Source organism: Cornus florida, unplaced genomic scaffold (genome assembly GCF_030987335.1).
Source record: "Cornus florida cultivar Cherokee Brave unplaced genomic scaffold, ASM3098733v1 CherokeeBrave_3.0.0_Hap2_Chr07, whole genome shotgun sequence".
Lineage (NCBI taxonomy): Eukaryota > Viridiplantae > Streptophyta > Magnoliopsida > Cornales > Cornaceae > Cornus > Cornus florida.
In genome coordinates, this window is record NW_026775577.1 from 34127614 (window position 1) to 34148126 (window position 20513).

General features: G+C 33.1%; 1 protein-coding gene across 2 annotated transcripts; it reads left to right on the top strand.

The window, feature by feature from the left end:
• Positions 1-8042: 8042 nt before the first annotated feature.
• Positions 8043-13998, top strand: LOC132266998 (adenylyl-sulfate kinase 3-like). Of its 2 annotated transcripts, XM_059768032.1 has the most exons (8): positions 8043-8753; positions 9136-9276; positions 10757-10906; positions 10997-11115; positions 11255-11339; positions 12031-12077; positions 12423-12548; positions 13467-13998. In XM_059768032.1, the coding sequence occupies exons 1-7, from the start codon at positions 8468-8470 to the stop codon at positions 12519-12521; spliced, it is 927 nt and encodes a 308-aa protein (XP_059624015.1). In that variant the 5' UTR covers positions 8043-8467; the 3' UTR covers positions 12522-12548; positions 13467-13998. The 2 variants fall into 2 exon arrangements, with proteins under 2 accessions (XP_059624015.1, XP_059624014.1); XM_059768031.1 differs by lacking the exon at positions 13467-13998 and having other exon boundaries at positions 12423-12987.
• The last annotated feature ends 6515 nt before the right edge of the window (positions 13999-20513 follow it).

A 20513-nucleotide genomic window follows, 5' to 3' on the forward strand; every position in this document is an offset into this window, starting at 1 on the left:
TTTATTTTCTGGTGTTTGGTTGTCGTAAAATATTTACGAACAAAAAAAATATTAAAATTTAATAAAAATAATTTATTCATAAATTTTTGACAAGTTATTTTATATATCTCGCCCGATGGACTCGACATCAACATCGACATAAACTTTTGTCAAACAACGACAAAGTAAAAAATATATATATAATTTACCTGAAAAAAAAAATATTTTCCAAAAATAATATTTTACATCGAAACAAACAAATATTAAAAAAAATTAAGGACAAAACAAATACTGTACAACTTTCGTTTTCTTCCAATATTAGAAGAATAAGAAAATTAAAGTTCAAAGGGTTAATGCACCCCTCTTTCTCCCTCTAAATATCTTTCTTTTTAGTTTACAACATAAACACAACTTATGTTGTCCTACTTCTATTTTTCCAAACTTCAAGACTATCCTATTTTAGGAAGTACAGGTACTTCTAATACTGATACTTCAATATATATATTTTTAAATTTTTAGCAAGTATCTTATACTTCTAAGATACTTTAAAACACATTTTTAACTATATTTAAACATCAAAATGTAATTTTTTTCAACATTAATAAACATAATATAATTGTAAAGAGAAGTTTTTTTTTTTCATAATTTGTTAAGAGAAGTTCAAGACTTAATAAGTGATGACTATGAATGTTTAATGATTGCATTTAGATTCATAATATTATTAAAAATATATACTATTCTATATAAAAAAATGTTTCTTCATTTTTTATTTTTGTCGTACCTGTATCCTGTCATTTTTTAAATTTGATGTATCGTCGTCGTGTACATATTGTGTCGTACCAGAACCCAGTATCCGTGCTTCCTAGCTGCTATGTATAAATGTATAATAGTGTGTTGTAAAATTTTTTAGCACACTTAAATTTATTTTATCTAGATATTAAAAAAAAAAATAAACGATTGAATTTTATAAGTAAATAAGGAAAATGATATAATTGTTGACTCTATTTTACCGACTACATAACTAACTTGATGTGGGGGTGGCAATATTTGACACGACAGGCCTTATTAAATATTGTCAAATCACTTTTACTTATGTGACATTATACAATTCATTGATGGCATAAATAATGAAGTATTAAAGGTGCAGAGAAGTCTTCCTCATGTTTGACATACTAACTCATTTATGACCACCGGCGGATCCAAGGGGTTGCTTGGGTGTGTTCAAGCTCACCTAAATTTTTTTTTTTTTTACTATATCTAATTTTAGCTTTCAAAAAATCCGATAAATCAAAAAATTGGATCGGACCGTACTAAATTGGGCATATAGCGGTTTGGTCTGATCCTGGATCCAAAATTATGGAACCGTAATTTTTCGGTCCGGTCTTGGTTTAAGGTCGTACTGGACCGGACCAGCCCGGACCAAACGGTTACTATGTTATATATATGTTATTCACTACCACTATTAGAATTATTATTATAAGCATTTGTTTGTAATTTATTAAAAATTTGCAATAAGTTTTTAAAACATTTTTTTTGAAGAGTAATTAAATCAAATTAGCCATATGGGTAACCCGAATTAACCCGACTTCCGAACTTGAAATCTAAACCCAAGTTAAAACTCGAGTTTAAAACTAGAAGAATGGATTAAGCTCGGATTAAGTAGTTAGGGTTGGGATAGGATTATGATTAGGTTTGGGTTAAATATTTTATATATCTTGGGCTAAAGCTAAACCAACAACCTGCCGGAGTTGCAGTCCATACTGAGTCATGACTCGTCTGGGTCGTTCGACTCATCAATTTGACAATTGTTGTGTTCTGTTAAATATGCCCTATAATTAATTCAGATTTCAGGCCTTTTCATTTATGACCACGAGTTTGTAATGTTCTATAAGGTCCATGTCCATTTATTTTGGGGCTGTTCCATGTTCTTCCATTGCTGGACTCTGCGATCTGATGGGCCCAAAAAGATATCAATCTACCATTTTTTAATGATGTACAGAGTATTTATTTAATTATCTACCATTATTAATGATGTGAATATACTTCATCACTCATTAATTTGGTAGACGGACAAATTTTTTTTTTTTTTTTTGGCACACCAACTTTTGTTCTAAATAATGAACTTGAACCACCTTTCATTATTTACCCTATATCTTCAAAAAAAAAAAAAAAAAAAAAAAAAAATTATCCATGTTCCAATTTTTGGTTATCCCAAAATAAGTATCTCATTTGAAAAGTCAAAGTAATATATAATATATATATATGTATAACATTACCTTATATATATATATATAACATTACCAATTTAAGCTTCTTGTATTGAATTTATAAAAAGTAAACCAACACATTTATGTGGACCCACTATATATAATTTGATAATTCATTCACTATCAATATAATAAAAAAATATTAAAATTTATAATATTAAAAAGTTAAATTCGCAAAAGGAAACACTCTATAACATAACGATCCCAAAGTGGGAAAATATATATATATATATATATATATATATATATATATTAAAGAGATGGTTCCTTATCATCGTAATTTAGAGCATGAAAATAAAATCAGGCACACTATGTTTTAAAATCGCCACATATGTACTTGCATCTGGGTAAAATGTTAATTAGATGGATTTAGAATAGATTTTGTTTTTCAAAAACCTATTTTGAGAGAAAATAAAATTCCGAAACTTGTTCTAAATCCGAATTCAAATATTCTTCTTTATTTATTTTCATGACACGAATGTTGGGGGTTAGAGGAAAAATATATATATATATATATATATATATATATATATATATATATGTAAGATTCAAACATGAGCTTCCAAACACAATAAACAACTCAACTACACAGTTAATACACCGTTAATACAATATTTAATTTATATATATAAGTCAAGAGTTTCATGTTTTGCATGTTTAAGAAATTGGACTTATTAATGTCAATGTTTAAGGTCTACCACTCTACCAGTCTAAAGTCATCCCTTAATGGACAATCTACCTCATTTTTTATTTTTTTATCAGGAAAAAAAAAATTTAATACTCACAAGCCATCTATTTAATATATTACACGCAATAAATGATTTTTCCTTTATTTCCCTTTTACTTATATAGTTGAAGCTAATCTGGTTTTATTTTTTAAAAAAATTTATATGATTATAAAAAATGAAGTGCGTCATTTTGTTGGTGTTCTATATATAATAATACACATACATTGAGATATGTGAGATCTCTTTCGGAATGATTTACTCTTCTGATTAATGATTATAAATTAAGGCCATATATTTATCACATGTTTAAGGCTTCACCTACAAACTGGAGCTTGTGAAAAAAAAAAAAAAAAAAAAAAAAACATAAGAATTTTTATTTTATTGATTTATATATATATTTTATGTTAAAAGCATCACTATACTTTTAATTAAAAAAAATTTAAAAATAAATGAAATTCATAATTATGATTTATGTTGGTAAAAATAACCCACTCGATTAGTTGGGGGAGGGGGGACTTATTTCTTCTGTTGAGTAGATTTTTATATAGGAGTGGAAGAAAATGAAAAGTTTAAATTATTTTATAAAATTAATAAAATGTGACATGATTTTCAAAATAAATTACAAATTAAAAAAGAGAATGATAGCAAGGGTTAGGTGCATGCACACGGGCATTGTTTAGTAAAAAATTACTAATAAATCTATAATCCGTAGTGGTACACTAAAATTGATCATTTGAGTTTAAAGCAGAGAGAATTTGAAAGCGAGAAAGTATCGTCAAGTTACACTGTCCTAAAATCTATCGAATTAGACAATGAATAAAGATATTATTCAAGTACTTCAATTACAAAGGGAGAAAGAGAGGAGTGCAGCAAAAATTTGGAAGGAGTTTTTTGACAGGAAAAAAAAAAAGTTTAAAAATGGGATTTGCTACAAAACTCTACAAGTTAAGGAAATTTCTTGTTATAAACAATTTCATAAATTATCCGGGAAAAAATTTAGTATCATATGGATGAATTTTTTTTCAAGATTGGATGAATAACATCCCTCAAGATGTCACAAAGTTATTTTATGATGTTACATTTCATTTCGTGAATTTACATATTCACTAATCAATTTAAAATATAATAATCAGAGTCAAAACTAATAATTTGAAAAATAGCGTCACTTAAAATGGTAATGATAGGTCTTAGAGTGTAAGCACATGTTGTATTTATACTCGTGTACATAATGTATATATTACTTAACACTAATGAACTTAATAACTTAATAGGAGTAAAGCTACTATATTAAATGTATCGGATTCAAAGTATTGCTTTAAAACAAGTTGTAAACTTAAAGGCTTTCATTAAATGAAAGATAATTAAACCTAATAAATTTAATTTAAAACATAACTCCAACAAAATTAACATTCCTTTTTAAGTATTGAATTTTGGAATTGATAATTAATTAGCAAGCAAGTCCATGTGTGAAATCATTGATTCTGAGACGTATACAACTGTACAAGCACAAGGTTTAAAAAAAAAAAAAAAAACAAAAACAAAAACAAAACATACCAACCAGTCTCTCTCATATTTATTTGTACATATGTGTGTGTGTGTGTGTGTATATATATATATACATAGAAATTTCATATATGGATTGAACTTTACCATACTTGAAGAGGGAATGGTGGTCCTAACATAGACCTATTAAGTCTCATAAATGTTTCCAAATGTCAAATACATACATGAATTAACAAAATTCATGTTCCAAGGCAATGAATTTGAACAAATCCGTACATGTATCGTACTTATCAAAATGTATTTGATAATTGTGATGAAATGAACTTAAAACAGTTAGTTGAGTGAATCAAATAAATTTTTTGTGAATACTAAATGTAAAGTATAATAAATGCAGAAAACATTTCACCTATTGATATATAAAACTACCCAAATACATGCATATATGTATATATATGTCGACGCATTTAAAACGTAATTAATGAATCAAAATAATTAGATTTTAATATATATATATATATATATATTGAATTTGGCAATTTGGCAATTATATAATATATATATATATATATATATATATATATATATAGAAATTGAATATAAAAGTTAAAATAATTAGATTTTAATATATATATATATATATATGAGTAGTGATTTAGAAATTGAATTTGGCAATTACAGAATTTAAATTATGTGAGAGGGGGGTGGGTCCATCACATGGTGTCATGGTGCCATCTACACTTGCATAAATTGAATTCAATAATTACCAAATTCAGTTCTTAAATCATTATTCTACATATGTATATTTAAAAATATTATAAGAATATTATGAAATGTTTTCTAACATTTATTTCATATTTGTATTATTGTATATTTTTATTTCATACTTGTATATACACATATACAATATATTTTTTCCCGCGAAACCTAAGATTTATATCAACTCGAATCCTCTTCAATGAAACATGAATTCCCATTTGGTCCAGTTTGGGAAGGTTGGGATGTTTTATGTAGCCATATAGGGGTGGGACTAACCCGAGCAACCCAATTCCCGCCTAAAATTTTTACAATAATGAGTAAGATACTTGAGACTATGGGATGGGAATTGATTAAAACTTTACTGTCCGAATTTATTTTGAGAAAATTTAGACAAAGATTATAGGAACCCGAGAAACCCAAAAAAATCCATTGAACCCAAAATATAAAAATACTTTATAACTTTTATATTTAAAATTACATTATTTATGGTATCATTGTTGGGAAACGTGCTAATTTTAAAAACTTTTCGAGAAATTTTAATTCATAGATCTTGATTCATTACATAGAGACAAGTTTAATACAAAAATAAAATATGATGTATCATTCAATTAAAAGATGAATACTTACATCAAGGTTTGAGTAAACCTTAGATCTCTCCTCTAAAGTGAATGTTCTCACTTATTGTAGATCCCTTTTGCTAGACTCCTTTTCCACGGATCTCCATCTTCTTGGTAATAGTCTTGCCTTTAGGAATCACTCATAAGCCTCCATGAATGACCTTGGAAAACTAGGCTTGTGGGAGCCTCCATTAGATGAGAACACTAACCCTAATTTTCTAGAGAGAAAAAACTTATTCCTTTTTCCTTCTTCCAAAAATCACACCCCAAAAATATACATAGACCATGTATATTTATAGGCAACAAAAAGATAAAGAAAAGGAAATAACAAATCCTTCTCAATCTCTAATTCACATGTCTCAAATCTAATAGGATTCCAATATCAAGTTGGGTTATGAGTGAGAATCCATTGGACCTATTATTTTATTGGTTATAATGAATTAATAATTGGCCACGTCCATGGACCCAATTCAATTAATTCATAAATTAATTTCTACTCCACTAAAAGAAATTAATTGAACTCCAATTAAATAATAAATAACCACTAAGTCAATATTGCACTTTGACCCCTCTATGCATAATTAGTTATCGGATAAATAAACCCATCAATCCGACTACTTAATTAATATATTTATTTTGGTACCATTGATTACTTTTGGCTCGATCACAATAAAACATTTGTTTGACAAAAATAATAATTTAAATAAATAAATATATAATAAATCATTTTGTCTAAAAAACATACGAAGGCCTTCGAATTTACTTTGTGATCAACCATAATCAACACAAAATAAATACAAGTAGCAATGATACAAATAATGAAAATATAACCCTCTAACTATTAATTACATAACTACCTAAAGTGTTGATCTAAGGATCCCGAAAAATCTGCCGAACAAATCAAAGTAATTATTAATTAATAAAAGAGTTTATAATTTTTTCATACTTAAGAGTCAAATGCCATGACGGTGATAGGGAGCAATTGCATACGACGGCTCTCGCAATATATCTCAACCTAACGTGGATCCAGTTTAAATTTTAATTAATTATGAGTCCATCCATAATTACCAACTATGAACCATTTATAATTACTATTTATATATCATGCATTGATTGCCATCACATACATATATATAAATATTTCTTGTAATCAAATGGACACTATCAATTCTATAATGAATCGAAATATAATACATTGAATTCACCAATTGTATAAAACATAAATATTTCAGAAACGTCAGGAACATATGTCACTTTAACCCAAACAGGAATTTGCTATGCCAGGGCATATAAATCCCAACAATCATCGATCATGAATTCATCCTATGAGATCATATTATTGCTAGAAGATCATATTACACATACTTGGTTATTGTTGTTGCACCTTTGTTGATTTTAGCAGGTGAACATGAGACTTGTACTCACACACCCTCTTTGGACGATTATTTATTTATTTATTTTTAATATTTATTTGTTAGTATATTATTAAAATTTAAAATAACCTGAAAAAAACTCCAAAAACTTATGAAACCTGTGCGGTATAACGCGGGTTGAGACACGATAATTTCTCGAAACTTGAACTTGACGCGGGCTATGATATTAGAAATTTGGTTTAGAGTGTGTTTACCTTTGCCCGCCCAACCAGTTCTACCCTAAGTCACATAAAACGGAAACGAAAGTAAATTTGAAAGCAAACGTCGTAATTAAATCATAAACAGTAAAAATTTAATCAAAAACTCACATAAAATGTGAAAGCAATAATGCACTCAAAGCGTTAAAGTGACGCCTATTAAAAAAATTGCGTTAGTCTTTAGTCACTTAGGTACTCAACCCCTTTATATTTAACCAATAAGTTAAATGTGCAAGAAATACGTGCCTACCCACTGTGACGCTCACGATAAAGCGCGGTCCCACGAACTAGTGGTACGTGTCACGTGTGTATTATTATATCTATCTGCACGCGCTTCTTATTATATTATATCTATCTACACGCGCTGTAAGAAGCGCGTGGAACTAGCAATTGCCATGCTGGATTAATCAAATTACATTGTGGCTTTGTGAGTCAGGTTCGTACCATTCATTGCGACAGTGACTCAATACCTCTGTCTCTAGTATATAGATTATACTATTTTATATATATTTATACATATATATACATATGTATATATATATATATATAATGAAGCTGTTGCAGAATCATAAGTTCAAGAGCTAATAAGATTCTGATGGTAGTAGACGAAGAACCAACCGCTCTTCTCCCCCTATATATGTGTGTGAGCTTCCCTCGCTGTCCACCACTCATATAAACATAACAATTACACACACATATACAGTTACACATTTCACAATTACACACACATATATATACACATATATATGATTATATGTGTATCACTCTCTCTCTCTCTCTCTCTCCATATAGTAAACAGAAACCGTTAATTAAAAGATCTTCATTGTGGCATTATTAACCACATCTCTCTCTATCTAAATTTTCTCTCTCTAATTCACTCGCCCGTTTCATTGATGAGAGCTTCTGCACTCTTATAAATTCTGAATCTCTTCGATCTCTCTCCACACACCGCCGGTGGATTGTTTCTCCGCCGATTGATCCAGGGATATGACTGCAGTGGGAAATCGGCCGTTGTTTTGTTATTCTTTGCAGGATTTTGGTTCCGATGACCTGCCGTCGCCGAAGCTAGGGTTTCTGAAGTTGTCGGTGCCGAATTGTGACGGTAAAAGCTTGGGACTCCATGGTGCTCTGCTCAGATCCAGCGTTTTCTCGCCAATTAAGGCAATGAAGGACTCTAGAATGCCGTATGTCAACGGCAAAGTCGATGTTGTCCAGGATTTGCACTACACCGGCTTCAATCCAAGCGATGACAAACTCAATATTGATTCTAATGGTATTTTTAGTTACCGATTTTTCTAATTCTACATTGTTTGTATAATGAAATTTGAATTATACAATAATATATTCATATATAGTGCATTTGTTCAATGAATTTATATACTCCGTAGTTGCTTAAAGGTGTATTCATATATTCTACAATTTGATTTATGACTTTTTGCAGCTTATCTTCTTGCTTCTAACCCACGGACTTTTATGTGTTTCTATTTTACTTTTTATACTCGCTACTTTTACATGTAATTCCTAATTTTTTTGTTCTTTACATTGTGCATATGGACTATGTATGTATATAGTTGTAATGTATTTTTATAGATCAAGAAATGGTTTCTTCTTTAGTTTTAATTTAGATTCTAAGTTTCAACTGATTATCTAACTAGGTAAGAGCATACGCAAGATGTCCACAATCAGAAATTCAACGAACATTGTCTGGCATAAATGTTCAGTTGAGAAAATTGACAGACAGGAATTACTTCAGCAAAAAGGTTGTGTCATTTGGATTACAGGTCTCAGTGGTTCAGGTTTGTATACCTAACCTTTTATTTGGCATTGAATACTTTTTGATCACAGCTTGAGCCAAATGACTTTCTTTTTTCTTTTTCTTTTTTTTTCTTTTTTTTTTTTTTTTTTTTTTTGTGTGCATTTTTGTAAGACATAATTTTCAGCATCCTAATTAATTGGAACTTGAACTTGTTTCAATGAATTTGCTATGGGGTATGACTTCTAGTACTTGATTCAATAAATTTGCTAGTAGGTGCTGGATCTATGGTGTATGACTTCTTGTACTTGTTTTAATTAATTTTCTATTAAGATGTCGATTAATGGGGTTTATTGTTGCAACAATAGATTCTTAACATATTCGTGAATCATAGTTTTGATACTTTTTTTCTTTTTCTTTTTTTTAAATAGGATTTTCAGTATCATTCAAGTGTTATGTTGCATTTAATTTTTCTTTGTCCATTTTATTTTAATGCACGTGGTTTTACCGACAAGCCGAGAATATCCCAATGGGATGAGGTGACAAGCCGAGGATATCCCAATGGGATGAGGTGACAAGCTGAGGACACCCATTAGGATGCTGTCATCTTCATGTCCTAGGCATGCCTTTATTAGAAGTTATTAACCTGAAATTTGGTAGTTGAAACAAAAATCTGCTATTGATATTTAAGTGAGTATTTTCTTGTAACTACTGATTGTATTGACAAAACTAATTAAAAAAATTTCAAGTGAGAAACTGTAGCTTGTTAGACCTCCTTTTGAATTAATTTGAGTATGCTGCTGAAAAGCATTTCTGTTTAGGGTTTCGACATTGATATCCCTGTGAAAATGAATGCATGCATTTCTTCCCCCTTTGCGATGTGTAACTGCATTTTGCTATCCCTTCTAAGGGAAGATCTAATACATGTCTGAATAGGGTCTATTGCATAATTTTAATGCGCATAGTAAGCCACATACTCTGGGTATTATTTTTTCGAGGTTATTGCATAGAAGTTTGTTTGATTGCAAAGTATTGGGTTTTTATTATCCTTAACAAGCAAAAAGTTTATTGCTCTTGGAAATTTTCAACATTAGTGACTGCAACTGTCTACCAAATGCAATCCTCTTTCCCATGAGCTTAAGTTAGCCAAGTCAGGACTCTAAATATGATACAGGTAGCAATATCTGGAAAATACGAGTATTAGGAAGGGTTGTACTTGACCTGTAAAAACCAGGATGAATCCGGTTGTTACTATGATGAATCTTTCCCTGGTACCAAAGAAATATTGGAGTACATATTTCTGATAATGATTCTGGGGATGTAATTTGGGATACTTAAAGAAAGTTCTAGCGGGAGTAGCATACTCCTTTTCATGAAAATTTATTTCTTTCTTCTTACTTTTTTGGGAACCATTCTATTAAATCAATTTTTGTTTCATTGGTTCTTTTGGTATTTATTGTTTGTGCCATTGTTATGACCTAGTATCTCATTTTCCATATTTAAAAGTTCAACTCTAATTTTAGGAAAAAGCACATTGGCCTGTGCTTTAAGTCGGGGCTTGCATGCCAGAGGAAAGCTGACCTACATACTTGACGGTGACAATGTTCGCCATGGTCTGAATAGTGATCTTAGTTTCAAAGCAGAAGATCGTGCAGAAAACATAAGAAGGGTTGGTGGGTGCTCTTTTGAGTTGATAGCTGTATATAATTTATTGACCATTTCATTTATGCTTTTCTAAATCTTAAATGTTCTTTCATTTTCAGGGGAGGTAGCGAAGCTCTTTGCGGATGCTGGAGTTATTTGCATTGCTAGCTTGATATCTCCATACAGAACGGAACGAGATGCTTGCCGTGCCTTACTGCCGGAAGGAGATTTCATTGAGGTTGCTCCTCTGCTTGAAAAGAATTTGAGTCTTGCATAAGTTTGCTTAGCGACTACTGGTAGAAAGAGGGAAGGAGTTTTGGACAGGGCAAGAGGCATCATGTTGCCATTAATTAACAGACAAATCTTATGACTTGCAGGTGTTCATGGATGTGCCTCTCCGAGTATGTGAAGCAAGGGACCCTAAGGGCTTATACAAGCTTGCACGTGCTGGAAAGATCAAAGGTTTCTTCTTACACTCTAATAAATGGCTGACAATTTGAATTATAAATCATGGTTGCTTCACTTTTTCCTTTTCCCTCATATGATTTGGCATGTCAGTTTTTAAAAATTAGATGTTGATCAAAATGATATTGAATTACTGGCATGTTACTCAAAAAGCTATAATGACCCTCAATATAACCTTTTGACCAATCTCTTCTCCACAAGGTCGGGAAACTCGCTTCTTACGCTGAGGAAAAGGAATAGGGGTGATTGACGTGGAGTTACCCTAAAAACTTTAGGGATGATCTCTAGTTTCCTCTAACAGAATGTTACCATTACCGGTTATTGTCTAGGGGGGTACTGTGCTAAACAATATAACCATTTGGAATAATTATGGTAGCTTGTTCACATGCTTATTGAAGACTACTGAAGTGAAATTGCTACTTGCTAGTACATCACTCTTTTGACACCTAAACTATAAGAGTAAAATGTCGTAACTCTTTTTCATCTCAGCTATCTGAGGAAACTAAAATCCACATTTTGCCACTTCTGTTTGGTTTGTGCCTCGGTTATTTTAGTGATGGTTAAATTCATCATGCTGTGTGTGTGTTTTTCCTTCTTTTTTTGCGCGCGTATGTTTCCTCTCTCCATCTTTCTTTGGGTGGATTAGTCCTGAGTTTTACAAGTGTTTCTTTACTCTGGCATCTTGCAGGCTTTACGGGGATTGATGATCCCTATGAGACGCCATTGAATTCTGAGGTATGTATACCCTCTAGAGTAAAACCTAGAGTCTTGAAATGTTTTGCATAATCTCCCTCACACACATACACGTGGCAAGCATCTTCTGACTTGACAAGCCGGCATGTGGTAGAAGGGTGTTTCCTATTTTGGATTTCCCATATGAACAAACTGAGATGATCTCGAGGAAAGTCTCTGATTTTCATTAGCAACCTTTCACACTTCCGTTCATGTGAACATAAGAAGGTTGAAGCCTCTTTTGGATCAACTTTACCTAGTATTACTATAAAAACAAATGTTATATTCAAATGTTCATTGTTTTTTTTCTTCCTGCTTATTTATGATGTTCGAGTTTCCATCTTGCAGATTGTATTAGAACAAAAAGGAGAGGTATGTACTGCACCAAGTGAGATGGCTGAAACGGTGATATCGTACTTGGAGCAGAAAGGGTACCTGAAGGCCTGATGTGCACAAAACCCACCTATCTCTGGTGTAAAATCTCTGTTATCCTCTACAATAATATGCTTGAAATTTGGAAATTTGCAGATTTCCAGCGGTGAGGAAACTGCTTGTTTCCCGTGTCCGTGCTTCAATCATTTTCAATAATCAATCAATTAATCGATTGATTAATTGATGTATCCTCTGAAAACCCTCTTGTGGCTTTATCATTAGTTGGATTGAAATAAATAAGGTAGAGCCACTGGGGTTAGGAACTATTGTATGATTTGCATTGTTTAGTTAGGAATGGTTTATTCGTTTGTGAAATATTAGTTCGTTAGCACCACCCATGAACCTTTACAATTGTATATATCTATTGCTTATGCGATTACATTGATGCTGTCTAGACTTGTCTAACAGACTCGATCCCTAAACTAAGATGAAATTGGCATGGAAATCCACAATTAATTTTAATTAATTATTTATTTATCTATTTTGTCCCGGAAAATAACTCTTACAATACTGTTAGAGAACCTTGAACCCTCTCTATTCCCAGGAGATATCATTGGACCACAAGCCTTGGTATGTAGTTGTTATGTCATTTTCAATCAACTTTTTTGCTTATGTATTGCTTCGTGATGGCTGGGGTCGGGATCATTGATTAGGACCATGTAATAATTTCTTATAGTTGTATGGTTTGGCTTTGGGGTGAGCCCTACTCTTCTGATCATTGTTCCAATAATTGCTGGTGCTTTTACCGAAATGCTCCAGCTCAACAACCTGTCTCTCACGGGCTGAGACTGCCCCATGCCTATTGTTAACATAAGTAATAGTCCTTTTGAATTATTGAAATTGATTGCATGAATTCTATTTTTCAGTTTTGTTCTTCGTATATTTTTAAGATTCAGATTCCTGTATATATTTGTGTTTACAAAAAGTTTTATGCTAATGTAAGTTTTCAATCCATGACAGGGTACAAATATCTAAAATTACCTATTGCCGATGTTAGGTAGCAGTCAAAAAAATTATCTTCCACAGTGGAATCTAATAAGTGAGACTTCGAACAAGTGTTTACATAACCGTCTTCGTTTCGAAGAAATGATTTATATGAGTATTGACACATCTGAGATCGTCAAATGTTTGAGAATTTCTCTCTTAAGACTGGTACATCAACAAAATTTGCCGCTCTTTTTCTTGCTAGCCAACGGAATCCCAATTTCGTCGGAACAATGAAAAGGTGGGGATGATAGATAAGAAAACATTTCTAGTGGGGACCAAATTACCAACCTATCTGAGACGATTGTGGGCGTCACATTCTACAGAAATAAATATTGCTATGTACCTTTTGTTTCAGTCCAACGGAGGCCAACACATATTGTAAAAAAATTACTATAAAGATAGCAACAGATTGTTAGGGTATACTTAATGAGAAGTACAAATTTAATACATGTATGGATAGTGGATTTGGATTCCCATTATAGAAAGGGACATTATTGGTAATGTACATATAATAGGTGGAAGGCTTATCCACAGTCGCACAATCCCACAATGGCACAATCCCAGCCTTTGAAGACAAGTGAGGACAGCTTGGACACAACTAAGTTGGATTAGGTTGGTATCCCTAATCTTTACACATCATTATATGGAAGATAAGAACAAGGATTCTCAATTTCTCATGCTAATGCTCATTTTACTCAGCACACTTATTAAAGTAACTAAAAGAGCTTAAAATAAAATTAATTATCTTCTCCGATTAAAGTGAAATTACATAGATCTTCCTTATTTATTTATTAATTATTATTATTATTATTATTATTTTGCCATTAGCAAGTAAAAAATTATACAAGTTACTCTTGAGACTTAATTTTGCTTACATTACTAAAATATTATTTCGGGTATGTTTGACAATCGCCCTTGTTTCTTGTTTTCTGCTGCAGACAAGGTAAGAAAAATACCACATTTGGTAGCTTTTATTTTGATGTTGCGAGGTACAAATTGAAAAAAAATTATTTTGGTGTTTTCGAAAAGAGGTCCAAATTGACACCATTTTTGTTTCGTGTTTTCCTAATGCTTTCACATTGTAGTAAAAACACTATATAAAAAAATAATAATAATAAATAAATAAATCAATCAAAATGACTAACTAAATATTTTTTTTTCCAATCTTGCAACACTTTTTTACAAACATGTTTTCATATTTTTATTTTCAAAATTTTTATAACAAGTGTTATATTACCAAATACTAAATTTAAGACAAGGATTGTCACAATTTTAGGGTTTGGTTGATTTGTAACTTTAAAAATGATTCTCAAGAATTTAGAGAAGTAAAACAGTTTTAGAGAATTGACATTTCTTTAAAAATAAGTCATTTTATAACTGAATTTTTAAAAAATAGAATCACAAAAAAAAAAATTATACGATTAAAAATAAAAAATTATTTTCAAATTACAAATGAAACAAGTCTTACATGCTAGTATGCTACCTTACTATTTTTCATATGAAAAGAAAACTGTAGTCTTGTCTGAGACAACCTACAAAGGTCTGAGAGGCTATAGTAAATCCAAGACAGGTTGTCAAATTGTAGCACGGTCACTTATGAAAATATCCTCCCGACCATGTACTTGGACCACGCCAGTAAGCAGTGTGACTTGCCTGCCTTGGAGTTGTGGATCAAATTTGTTGAAGTTGATTTCATTGGACTAACATATTTATTACCTAAAATGGCACATATTTTTAAGGATATTGAGACCGCATTAATTGATATACATTGAGAGGTCCTTTCAGAATGGACCTACACAAGTAAGGGTCCCACTGAACTTTTATTTATTTATATTACATATCTATAATTTTGTTAAACTTTTTAAAAATACCATCACATAATTATGACAAAATTTCACCATCTACGCTTGTGGCCTAATGAATTTTTGGAGCCCTAATGAGTAATGCACTCTTTCTAACTCTCGCGATCTCTTGCTCTCTGCCTCCTGTCAATGTCTCTCTTTTTCTCTCACACACAAACTTGTGAAGGTTGACTACTTTTACAAGAACCACATTTTTTACTGTCTTTGTTTTCGTTTGGTCTCGAATATTCTCTCAGTATGTGTGTATATATATATTTATATATGATAATTTTCATAATAGTGAAATTTATTTATTTGTTTATTATGGTTTAAAATTTTCCAATCAGGTTACACTTAAATCTTATAAGGTTTGCCATTAAATTTTGCAATCAAATTGAATCTTACTAAAGAAAAATATTAATTAATAATATTTTTATTGTTTATTATGATAGTTTGATGTTTTTTTTTTTAATTATTGTTCAACGCTGACGCTCAAATAATTTTCTGAGTCCATCAGTGTCTTTGTATATTCATCATGATGAATTATAGCTATATTTATCAAAATTACATTAAAAAAAAAAAGATAGATATTTTCAAATGTAGACTTCAAATCATGACCTTTATGACAAAAGTCATCAATAAGAATCCGGATCCCCTCATATGCGAATGGAAAATCCTGTGTTGCTCCTCTGCATCTAAATTATACTCTTTCGGTGCACAACACAAAGCTCACTCATGTGCATCCAAATGATACAGTTTCAACGCACAACACACAATTCGTTCATGTGCATCCAAATGATACCGTTTTGGCGCACACAACATAGCCCATTGCAGGCCACACGGAGGCTACTATTTCAATGTGCAAGAGCGCAGCATCAAGGCCAACATTCTTATAAATACAACGCTTGACTCATGAACAAATGAACTAGTATGTGACCTTTCTAATCTTTTTAATTTTAATTTTCTAACTTTATTTATTTATTTATTATCCAGACAAGAAACTCACACCCCTAATTGCCCTCACATGAAGAATTGATGCATGGGTGTTCTCCTAGTAATACTTATGACTTATCTAGGACTAGTGTCCAAATTCGATGTCTCTTTAAGGTCCTCTGTTTCATCAGAGTTTTGGGGCTTTGCCCCATGAATGTATGCCTTATATAGGATGGCTTCCTCTACCTTCTTCTCCGATTCTCCTCTAGGTTGTCTCGCTGGAAGGGCCCAAGTGAGTTACAGAGCGTAAACTTGGCACTTCGGAACACCAGACGAATGGAGGACCAATCTTTGTGTTGAGATTTTATTTTTTGTAATCCGAGATTATACAGATTGTACAGCTGTAGGATTGCATTGTTTTCTCCTTAATTTAGGGCTTGGTAGATAATTAGTTTCCCGATTATTGTATATTTAGTTACTTATTTTAGCTAGATATTACTCTATAAATTGAATGTAACACCATCGTGAATAATTTCAAGATGGTATCAGAGCCAGGTTTTAACTGTATTGTTTGAATCCCTTTGAATTTATTTTTTAAATTCATTGAATCATACAATATAACCATACCCATACAACATAAACATACACATACACATACACATCAAGTCACAGACCCATACAGATACACATACAGTCACCACTGATGCACCCATCACAAGCCGCTGCCAAACCACTGTAGATCTCGCCGGATCTGAATCTGAAATGACGATGACGAAGCCGCAGCCGCCGCCATCACAAGTCTCAGCCACTACCAGCACAAGGCGCTGTCGTCACAAGCCACAGCCGTAACCAAACCGCTGCACCTCGACGAATCTGTATCGCCGTCGCCGGATTTGCTTTGCTGCCTGCCGGCAATGAACCACTGCACCTCGCCAGTGCATCGCTGGATCTTTGCATCGCATCGTCGGCTCACGTCAAACCGCTGCCTCGCCGGATCTCGTCAAACTGCTGCCTTACCGGATCTCGTCGTGGCGTCGGATCTCCATCATCGCCGTCGCATCGCCGGATCAAGTCGTTCTCTGCCACTACCCCTCTCATCCAGTTTTTTCTTCTGGTTTTGTTTTTATATTGGATACTTCTCTGTTAACACTTAACAGAGAAGTTAATATTTTGTTTTTGTATTTATTTTAGTTTATTAATATATATATATATATATATATATATATATATTGTAAAAAAAAAATGAGTGAAAAAAATATTGAATCCTTTGGGACGAAATCAGTTCCTATTTTTGTTCAATTTGAAGGTGTTTTTAATGCAGGGATTAGTCTTACTTAATCCAATTATGATGTTTGGTCCCAACTGATGGAGATGCATATTGCTGAAAGGGAGAAACTCTCATATATTCGTGGCAAGACTAAGCCACCTTCTGAATCAGAAGATGGTTATGACAAATGGTATGCCGAAAATCAGAAAGTGAAGCGGTGGCTATTAATGTCCATGACTCCAGAAATTATGAAGCGTTATTTACGCTTACCCACTGCCCACGAAATCTGGAGTGCTCTATCAAAGGCCTTTTATAATGGGAATGATGAGTTACAAGTTTTCGCCTTGAACCAAAAGGCCTTCACCGCCAAACAAAGTGGAAAATCTCTATCTGAATATTATGGAGAACTAACTGAGGTTTTCCGAGAAATGAACCATCGAGATAAAGTGGTCATAAAAGATCCAGATGACATTGAAGCATATCGGAAGTCTATCGAGCGACTAAGGGTTCACATCTTTCTCGCCGGATTGGATGGTGATTTTGAACAGGTTCGTGGAAAAATTCTACGCAACGATCCAGTTCCAGACTTGGAAGGCTGCTACTCGTTGGTTCGACGAGAAACGGTACGTCGTGCAACTCTGAAAGGGGAATCCAAAAACTTTGAAGCTTCAGTAATGATGGCTCGAAACAGGTCTAAGCAAAATTGGCAGGACCGTAATAAACCCAATCCATCTAAAGCTACCAACGGTGCAGACAAGTCTACCTACAAATGTACCTATTACAATCAGACTGGTCATACCAAAAGTCGCTGTTTTGAACTTGTGGAATATCCAGAATGGTGGGATCATAGTCGTTGGAAGAAGAATTCGACGAAGTCCTCCACTACAGCAATTGTTAAGACAGATGATGATGGTACTGAAAATGCCTTGGGGTTGGTAGTAACTGGAGATAATGGTGGTAAGGTTTTAAATATTTCTACACCTGTTGTTAATAGTGCATGGATAATTGATTCTGGTGCTACAGATCATATGACATTTGATTCTAGACAGGTCTCCCCTCTTAATTCCTCCTCTCAAAAATTTATTTCTACTGCCAATGGTACTTCGACCCCAGTTATTGGGGAAGGCTCTTTGACAGTCACTGATAATATGCATTTAGATTCTATTTTAGTTATTCCATCTTTAGCTAATAATCTTTTGTCAGTTTCCCAAATAACCACAGCTTTATCTTGTGTTGTAATTTTTTGGCCTAATTTTTGTGTGTTTAAGGACATCCAAACAAAGCAGACGATTGGTTGTGGTATTAGGCGAGGGAAACTGTATTACTTGGACGTGGTGTCAACAACTTCCGACAAGCTACGACAGGCATTGACAGTGGATGGTTCTGAGGGGGAGAAAAAGAAATCTGAAATATGGTTGTGGCATCGACGTTTGGGGCATGCTTCCTTTGGTTATCTGAAAAGATTATTTCCAAGTTTATTTAAAAATTTTGATGGTTCTAGTTTCCGCTGTGATATTTGTGAACTCGCAAAGAGCCATCGTGCTTCGTTTCCATTATGTTTGAATAAAAGTCCACTTCCTTTTATGGTTATACATTCTGATGTTTGGGGTCCGTCCAAAGTCACTACTTTAGGTGGATCCCGTTGGTTTGTTACTTTTATTGATGACTGTACTAGGATGACCTGGTTGTGCTTGATGAAATCCAAAAGTGAAGTGAATTTATTGTTTCAAAATTTTCATAAAATGGTTGAAACTCACTACAATGCATATGTTCAGGTTCTCCGTAGTGACAATGGTGGAGAATATCAAAGTTTTGACCTTCAACAATATTTGGAAGTACATGGAACTATTCATCAAACCACTTATTCCAATATACCCCAGCAGAACGGGGTTGCAGAGCGAAAAAATTGCCACTTGTTAGAGGTTGTTCGTGTTTCATTGATAGAAGCTCATATGCTATTATCGTATTGGGGAGAAACACTTACCTCTGCAGCATATCTAATCAATCGAGTACCTTCCAGCTCTATTGACTTCCAGACACCATTGTAGGCTCTCACTGACGCAGTTGTTGCCCCAACCGTTCCAAATCTACCTCCTCATGTCTTTGGTTGTGTAGCATTTGTACACTTCCATAAACCTCAACGCAACAAGCTAACTCATCGAGCGTTACGCTGTGTTTTTCTTGGATATGCTACTCACCAAAAGGGATATCGCTGTTATCACCCTTCAACTCGACGAATGTTTATCACCATGGATGTTGTCTTTCATGAAGATTCGATATATTTTTCCTCTGTGTCTGAACTTCAGGGGGAGTACCAGAAAGAAATTCAGACTCTAGATTATGATTATCACACTTTTGAGGATGGCGATTCTAGTGGTGATGACTCACAGGTTGGACCAGCTAATCAGGAATCGGGTGAATTGGATTCGAGTGGTATAAGTTTGGATCAAAGTTGTGATGAACGCCCAGAAATAGAAGAAATAGAAAGTATGCCAACCCCACCGTCGTCCGAGTTTGAGTCCCTCGCAACTGATATATCAAACCAATCGCCTGCTGAGGATGTTCCTTATTTAGTGCCTGAGCCACTCCGAAAACAATTACCACAACGTCACACTAGAGGTATTCCTAAATCCACATATGAACCCGAACTTTCTAGTAAAGTTAAGTATCCCATGAGTCATTATGTGTCAAACCATCGTTTGTCAGAATCAAATTTGTCATTTGTAAATCAATTATCTACTGTATTTACTCCTAACACTGTGCAAGAAGCCTTAACTGACCCTAGGTGGAAAGCAACTATGAACGAGGAGATGATATCCTTACAGAAAAATAAAACTTGGGAACTCATTGATCATCCACCAGGAAAGAAACTAGTAGGATGTCGATGGATTTACACTGTGAAGTATAAAGCCGATAGCACAGTTGAACGCTTTAAAGCAAGATTGGTGACAAAAGGTTACACCCAAACCTATGGAATCG

Excerpts from the sequence above, each read along its gene's own strand:
- LOC132266998 (XM_059768032.1), top strand. The coding sequence starts at position 8,468 with ATGACTGCAGTGGGAAATCGGCCGTTGTTTTGTTATTCTTTGCAGGAT. Across the intron at positions 8,754-9,135 it reads ACTCAATATTGATTCTAATG|GTAAGAGCATACGCAAGATG; the intron begins GTATTTTTAGTT and ends TTATCTAACTAG. Across the intron at positions 10,907-10,996 it reads AGAAAACATAAGAAGGGTTG|GGGAGGTAGCGAAGCTCTTT; the intron begins GTGGGTGCTCTT and ends TTTCATTTTCAG.